Below are 8,136 nucleotides of genomic sequence, written 5' to 3'. Positions count from 1 at the left end.
AATTTTGCTCAGGTTATAAATTATTTGTATAATTTTGATGAGTCATTACAAACTCAAAACTATACAAAGACAGAGAAAACAAAAGTGATCATTTCTGTGTCTTGTTGTTTTGGTAATTATGCTTAATTATGGGATTTGAGGCTCAGGCACTTCTGTAAGGCTTTGGATTCTGAGCAGGTTCATAAGAAAAGGCTGAAATCTTAAGTCTTACCAACACTACTCCACAAAACAACAAAGCGTGAAAAAACAAAACACTGTGCCGACGTCAAATGAGTAGTGGTTTAGATGTTCAGGGAAACGACATCACCAACAGTAAGTCCCCATCTTTTTAACCTTTCCATCCTCACTTGTCAAACCCAACACACCGAAGCTCTTCATCTCTGTACTTCCTCTTAACGCTGCTGAAATGGTGTTTTGTAATAGTCCCGCCCCTCCCATCCTCTTCAACTCAGCACTCTCTCTCCCTCATCCCTCTCTCGAACTCCCTCCCTCCCTCCCTCACCCTGATATTAATGACACAGCTATCTGAGGCAGCAGCAGTTCCTCTGCGCTCTCCTCCTCCTGCATATACTGCACTCATACACACACTCMCACACACAGACRCACACACAAACAGAGGAGCACGCTGAAACCAAAGAGATACTGGGCGCACTTACACATCCACACAACTCAACTTATTACACCGCAAGTTCACATTCAAGACACTCAGCCTTGCTTTGCACAGACTTGTTTCTTTCTTTTCCTTTTTTCGTTTTATTTTATGAATTTCAAAAACATGAGGACAGTTTTGCTTCGCGTTTGTGCCGGACTCTTGCTTACAGCCACCTTGGTGCCGCAAACCAGCTGGGCGGTGGACTTCTCCGGCAACTCCTACCAGCGATGGGACTCTCGAGGACCCTACAATCTGGGATCCGAACCTGGTAACCCCACCTCTTGCCCCGTGAAACTCAGACCCTCGGGCCACTGCGGGAGCTCTGGGCCYGGGACGGAGGAGGGCGAGGACTGTCCCTACCAGCTCACCCTGCCTCCCCTCACCATTCAGCTGCCCAAGCAGTTCAGGCTGCTGGAGAAGACGATGAAGGAGCTGCAGAGCCTGAAGGAGACGGTGAACAAGCTGAAAAGTGGGTGCCAGGAGAGCTGCGGGGCACAAGGCAACGAGGCGCTCGGGTATGAGCGAGGGGACGGGGGACAGGCGCCGGGCTCGATTCAAAGGGACGCTGAAGAGGGAATCAGACAAGACCTGATGACACATGGTGGATTTAGCCAAGAGGAGAGGGGAGATGGGACGGTTCCTGGAGCTACCGTGGATGGTACTGGACTGGGGCAAGGTGCCARTTATGGAAAAATCCCTTCACATCCAAGCACTGTGCAGGAAATGCAAGTAAGCAGCAAATTCAGTGACTTTAAAACMCAAAAATTTGACAAATGTGGATTTTTTCAAGAAATGTACATCATTCTCCCCTTAATCCAATAGGGTAGCCTACCTTATTGGATTAAAAAATATTCAGGGTGTTTAGTTTGATTGATAGGAAACAATTGCATTCAAATGTCCTGATGCATCTCAGTAATCCAGGTAGAACAAAATCCAAAACAAAAATAAGTAGGTCCTCTGGATGGGTTCTTCTTTAGTGAAACATTTCGTCTCTCCTCCTTGGAGGAGACCCCATTTTGAACCTTTTTGAATTGCATTCAAACTATTGATTTTATGCTGTAAGGCCACATCGTCATCRATGTGAATCTAGAGGACAATGACTAGAAATGTGCTTTATAAACAWGCTGGACACACTACCACCTAAATGTGTCCAGTCAAATGCACCCAACTGGAATGTCAACAGACCAGATGCTAAAAGACCTGTGATGTCTGGTCTGGCACCAGTCCACCAGGGAAAATTCCTGGTACTGTAAACAGAGTGGGGAATCAGCGTTAGACAGCGGCCAAACGGCGGTAAATTTCTCCTGCCTGGTAAGCTCGTGGATTCTCAGAGTCYTGTTGGCAGGCGGCCAGTCATCGCGCAGACGCCGTTTCCATTTGAAAATTCAAGTCGGCTGGTGCCGTCRGTAATCCACCTGCTTTTGTAGCAGGTGCCAAAAACAGTCTTCCTCACTCCCGCGCTCTGTCCTTTTCTCAGGTGAAGCTCAATAGGATGTCAGCCAGCCTACGCAACGCCAGGAGCCAGATCTCGGCTCTGCAGGGCCGTRTGGAGGAGCTCAACCTGCTCAACATGGACAACGTGCAGGCTATGGTGGACAGACGGGTGGAGAACATCACCGGGGTGGTGAACAAGCTCAGCTCATCCTGCAACACACAATGTGCCGTACAGAACAGCCCTCAGTGTAAGCTTGTTTTTTTTTAATTCAGGGGTGAATCGGTTTTATTCTATAACTTTCCCCCCCAATTGATGTGAACTCCACCAAAATAACTTCGGCAGTTTTGGTTGTGGCGAGGGGAATTTCCTGCTATTCCTAAGTGGACATTGTAAAAATGTTGGGTCACCTTCACCCAACAAGGTTGTTCTTGATTGTGACGTGAGAAGGGAAAATCTTTCACGCAGATGATCTCAAACAGCTGTTTTTTTTTCTCAACAGGGCTTTTCTTTATAGACAAGAAATGTAGGGGGATARCTCTGCAAGAAGAGAACATTTCCGTCCAATCCCTCTACATATTTTTCAMCTGAGCTGTTTGTTTAGTGTAAAATGGTTTCTAGATTAGATCATACATCAGTGAAGCAATATAAAAGCCAYGCGCAAAATATGAATTTCAATTAGCTCTTACACAACTAATTCAAGTGCTTTGACCCTCCATTACCCTCCCTCAAAAAGGCAAAACCAGACTGTTGACATCTCATAAAGCTGACAAAAAAGGAGCTGCAGACGAGTTAAACATGACAAACATCCAACAATGATGTAAAAGCTCCCTCAGATGAGAGCACAGCAGAAAGGCAGTCCTAAAAATAATAATACCCTGACACTGCATGAGTGGATGTGACACTATGTTGTGGTGTTCATGTGGAAAACTGGTGTGGGCTTATGTCTAAGCAGATTAGCTGGGACAGTGGTGTGAAGGGAATCCTGTCTCCTCATGTGTGGCTTCCACCTTAAACTTGTCTGTTTCTTCTCCAAACTCTCCTCTATGTTAGAGGACTACCATTTTTTTCTGGATCCCCAGACTGTGCCTCGGCCCTTGTTTTTCTTCTTCTGGCAGCAAAGCTGTTATTCCTGCTGCGTAACTCCAGCGTCTCAATATATCTCTCAGATAACACAAGAAGCAATCAAAGCTGCTCTCCTGACATTGCACTAGTCATCAATGGCACGCAGCATCAGCAACACTCATCTTTGTACATCAATTTCTCGCGTTATCCGTCGRGTTTTGATCAAAAGCACAGAATTTATGTTTGATGGTCTGAGGTCATTTCAGTGGGAGAAAACAAGAAACGGCTGTTGATACCAAAAGAATTGGGCAATACAGTAACTTCTGATAAGACTCCAGTTTCGCAACATGGCTCTCCGCAAAAGTGTAAACGCCGTTACACTTGAATAGTTGCTCTTCATCTGAGAAGAMAATAAAACTGATGACAGTTTTACAACCAAGACTAATTCTTTGTTAAGTTTCTGTTCACCTAAATGAGCAGAAGTGTTTAATTTTAGGATCATACTATCACCTTCAATGCACCAAACATTTCCTTTCTCATCACAAAACTGGCGTTCTGGATAATTTGGTTCCCTTTTATGGAAGCCTTTTGTGCAGCTGAAGCCAAACAATCATTGTGGTATTTAAAGGGATCCATGATTAGTTGTAACATTAGACTTTATTTAATAAACATATATTTTAACAGTAAAATAAAGACTGTGAAAATACTGTAGGATGTTCAGTTTTTATCATTTTTAAACTAAAAGTTTAAAAATATATTACACGGACAGGGCCCTTTTATTTATATGCAAAGCATTCTGGGTAAATGATGACGTGGATAGGTTCTCGGTGTGAGCGAGCTATATCCACCCTGAAGGTTAATCTTGGACAATATCTGATGATCGACTCTTTTAAATAAAACCAGAGAGTGTTGACAGAGAGGAGAAGGTAGAAATGACTCAGCCTGTAACTGAAAATGTGGATGGAGGACAACAGAGCTGCTTCATGGAAGAAGAACCTCAGCTTAGCCTGTTAGCTTTAGCATTAGCCCCGATGCTATTACCATGRATTAGCTCAGTGCTACACATTCTCCTCTCGTCACTGAGGTCCTCCATCCACATGACAGAGYGGGGAACACAAAAATGACTCAGCCTGCAACTGAAAACATGGATGGAGGACCTCAGTTTAGCTTGCTTGTCGCGCTAGCACCGAGCTAATACATATAAAGCAATATAGCGTCGGTGCGAGCGCAAAGGCTAACGGGCTAAGCTGAGGTTCTTCTTCCATGAAGCAGCTCTTTTGTCCTCCATCCACATTTTCAGTTACAGGCTGAGTCATTTCTACCTTCTCCTCTCTGTCAACACTCTCTGGTTTCATTTAAAAGAGTCGATCATCAGATATTGTCCAAGATTAACCTTCAGGGCGGATATAGCTCACTCACACTGAGGACCTATCCACATCATCATTTACCCAGAATGCTTTGTGTGTAAATAAAATGGCTCAGTCCYTGTAAAAATATATTTTTAAAAATTTACAAAACTAAACAGCCTACAGTATTTTTACAGTCTTTATTTTACAGTTAAAATATATGTTTATCAAATAAAGTCTAATGTTACATCTAATCAGGGATCCCTTTAAGTGRTGAAGCAATGCCATTTTTATCATGTCAGTCTGTCAGATCAGTCTGCCRACATTCACACCCAAATTGTTGAAACTGTCATGATTACAAAAATACTGATAAAAAAAACATGTTACGTTTATTACCTTCTCCATTTGTGGTATTGCAATATTTTCACACCCACCGCCACCAGAGAGCCATGTCATTTTAATTCAGTACACTGGTAGATTTGTTYTTTGTTGGGGGAAAGGTGTTTGCCAAAATGACTGATGCCATTCTCTGGCTAAAAGAGTCTCAGACCAATTATCCCCTAATTTGAATCAACAATCCAAAAGACAGCCAAGAGTCTTTTAGACATGAGTAAGTGACTGATATTGGAGTTATTTAAGGTCAGGCACAGTGCCAGGCYTTTGAGATGGAGATGGCTCGTGCCCGTCCAGGGACACTGGCTGTCCGTTCAAATGGATGGGGGACAAATAGGGAGGGGTGAAGTGAAGTGGAGAAACTGCAGTTAGGGGGAAAAAAAGAGTGGTACGCTAAAGGAATTTACAGGTCAAAAACTCTGAATGCCAAATGCCGACAGAGTTATTAACGTGACAAGAATACGTTCCAGCCTCCCGATATACTCTGAAACTGTGTTCCATATGGGAAAAGAAATCCATCTGCAGCCTTTTTGCACTTTAAGTACCTTTTGAAACGTGGGAGGAAAATTAAGTAGATGAGTATACAGTCAAAGCAGCTGGAAATAGCCAAACAGCGTGTTTAATTCTCTTCTCCGCAAGTACTAAACATTGTAGACTTCCCAGATTACCTCAGATTTGTCCCTTTTAATCTACCATTCTACTAAATAGATTTAGAACTAAACAATAGCAACACTTCAAACTCAAACGGGACCCACATTCTGCCTGCTCAAAGTCAGGACAATTTAGACCCAGATGTGCAAAGGCAAGCCTTTCTAATTCAGCTTTGTGCTGAGTTTTGACAAGTCTGTTCCTTTCAGTTCACAAATGCTGACTGACACAGGTCTTTGGGTCTAATGTGTATGGCTTGCAGTGCAACACAAAGGAAATAAACAAGACACATGGGATTAAGAAGGCAGGTATAAAAACATAGTGGGGAAATGGACTTCAAAAAAAGAGTGAAGGGGTAAAAAAATGAACCTATATTGCAACATTTTTATCCCTGATTCTTACTTACTATGCTGGCCATGCTAAAGTCAGATATGATTGATGACATGTTTGAAGAAATCATTTTAAAAAGCCATGTTGCCTGCAAAACCAATGGTAAATAGTTAAGATTTATCAGACCTTTCCCAGAAAATAAAAAGAGAAGCAAGATTTCCACAAGGTTTAAAAGTGAATTTTCAAACTAACTTTTCATTTTCTTTTCTTCAGTTTAGCAGCCTTGGGAGCTGTTTCTATTACAACCTCTTTGTTGGGCAGAAAAATAAGCTAGACCAAAGTGAAAGATTATTAAATCCATCCAGTATAATTCTAAAACATTCCTTTTCTGTCTGTATTCCTTCCACCTCGCAGTTATCTTGGCCCCCCGTGACTGCTCAGACTATAATGTGATGGAGGTGAGGAAGAATGGTGTTTATCGTGTGACCCCTGATCCTCGCAATGGGACATTTGAGGTTTTCTGCGAGATGGAGTCCTTCGGAGGAGGCTGGACCGTGATTCAGCAACGTCTCGATGGATCTGTCAGTTTTAACCGCACCTGGGCCGAATATAAGAAAGGTTTTGGAAACCTCAGGTACGTTTTTTTTTTAAACTGAAAGACTTCCACACAATCATTTATGAACCAAATAAAGGGAAAACCCAAACTAATAGGGAACACARGGTTGAAGGCATGAAAAATAACCCAATTTACATCAAGGTTAATTTTACCTGACAGAGATCTGGGCTATAAAGTTGGGTTTTAACAGGGATAAGAGGTCTAATAAAAGCTGCAACTGAGATGCATTATACAGCAYGGTTTGTAGGATGCAGCAGTTTATGAAGCTTGACTCGTCTCTTTTATGGAAGTGGAGTCATAAACTGTTGGAGCAATCTTTTAAAAATGGAACACAGGCAACACATAAAAATTTAAACAMCAGAGAGGGAATCTTTTTCTCTCGTAATGTGGATTGTGTTTTGTGCTGCAGCATTAGCACCAAAAAACGCAAACATCATACACGGCTGAAGGCAAAAGGTCGATAATAACTTAATGTGTAGTAAATTTAGAGTCAAATGTAGGCAGGATGCATAAGATCCAACAGACCTGTTTTGTTTTTGTCCATGTTTATGTGTGGATTTTATTAAAACTCTCAGAGCAATCACTGGATAGACATCTACAACTAATTAACCTTTGGATTCAAGATGGTCACCACAARGGCGCAACATTAGRAAACACAAAAYTGTCTATAATTGAGTCAYTTTTCCAACTATTAAGCTAAACTTTGGTTTTGTGAGTGACAACCTATACTGTGAGCACTAACTGATTGCACCACATTTGTTTTTAAATCTTTGCTCTTAACTACTGAGTCAGTAATYTCTGTCTGTTAGCAAAATAGCTCAATAACCACTTGATTGGTTTTAATGAAATTCTTAAAAAGACATCTACAACAAACAAACTTAGGGAGTCAACCACATTCAAGATATCTACCACAGATAAGCAACATTAGCATAATTTACTAGCCTGGTCAAAACCAGTTCATTGTTCTTATCTTTGCTTCGCACAGAGGAATCGAGCAGATTTGCAGAGGAAAGCAATGACCAAGCTAATAATTTACATAAATGGTGCCAAGATATGGTGTGGTAGCTGAGAGTCATTCGCAACACTTACTAGATAGGGTGTCATTTATAAGGTTTGGTCAAAACTGCTACAACTTCATCCTTTCTTAGTAGGGCTGGGCGATATGGCCCAAAAAAAATCTGACATTTTTCATCGCAAATTCAATTTTCGATTTTAATCGATTTTGCTTGTCACTTCACGGAGAGTGCCTCTGTTTCAGGTGTCGAAACAAATTTGTAGTACTCCTGCTTTTTGTAGCAAGGGCCTTCAAACTGATTTTGCAGCGAGGTGTTTGTTGCTCCAAGTCTAAGGTTGCAAAATCTAACCAGTTCCAGAAAACTAGGGCTGTGCGGTATATGCGGTAGACGGTAGAAACGGTATGAAATTGGCCTACGGCAGAAATTTACCCTCTACCGTCCTATCGTCATTACGTCATCGCACCTGTGTCAACATGGCTGTGAGTGCAAAGACAACTGAGCAGCAGGAGTTCGAAATATAATGATGAAATTATTAGGGGTGTAAGAAAATATCAATACACTGAAATATTGCGATATTTCATTTCCCAATACTGTATCGATATTCTAAAGCCCTGTATCGATTTTTTTAAGGTTTAAAA

The 8,136-nt window shown here is 41.8% G+C and overlaps 2 protein-coding genes across 5 annotated transcripts in view; one reads left to right on the top strand and one right to left on the bottom strand.

Annotated features, from left to right (window-relative positions):
* ccdc146 (coiled-coil domain containing 146) overlaps positions 1 to 8,136 on the bottom strand; it is a 78,812-nt gene that overhangs the window by 65,688 nt on the left and 4,988 nt on the right. The window lies entirely within an intron of this gene.
* fgl2a (fibrinogen-like 2a) overlaps positions 578 to 8,136 on the top strand; it is a 10,972-nt gene continuing 3,413 nt past the window's right edge. Inside the window, exons 1-3 of the mRNA XM_014014466.1 lie at positions 578 to 1,381; positions 2,130 to 2,334; positions 6,281 to 6,500. Of these exons, the coding sequence (XP_013869920.1) occupies positions 761 to 1,381; positions 2,130 to 2,334; positions 6,281 to 6,500 (1,046 nt within the window). The 5' untranslated portion in view covers positions 578 to 760. The remainder of the gene's footprint in view (positions 1,382 to 2,129; positions 2,335 to 6,280; positions 6,501 to 8,136) is intronic.

The sequence above is a fragment of the Austrofundulus limnaeus genome, unplaced genomic scaffold, assembly GCF_001266775.1.
Source record: "Austrofundulus limnaeus strain Quisiro unplaced genomic scaffold, Austrofundulus_limnaeus-1.0 Scaffold115, whole genome shotgun sequence".
In the NCBI taxonomy this organism is placed as follows: Eukaryota; Metazoa; Chordata; class Actinopteri; order Cyprinodontiformes; family Rivulidae; genus Austrofundulus; species Austrofundulus limnaeus.
Note: the sequence above shows the minus strand (reverse complement) of the source record. Positions and strands in the feature narration are given on the sequence as shown.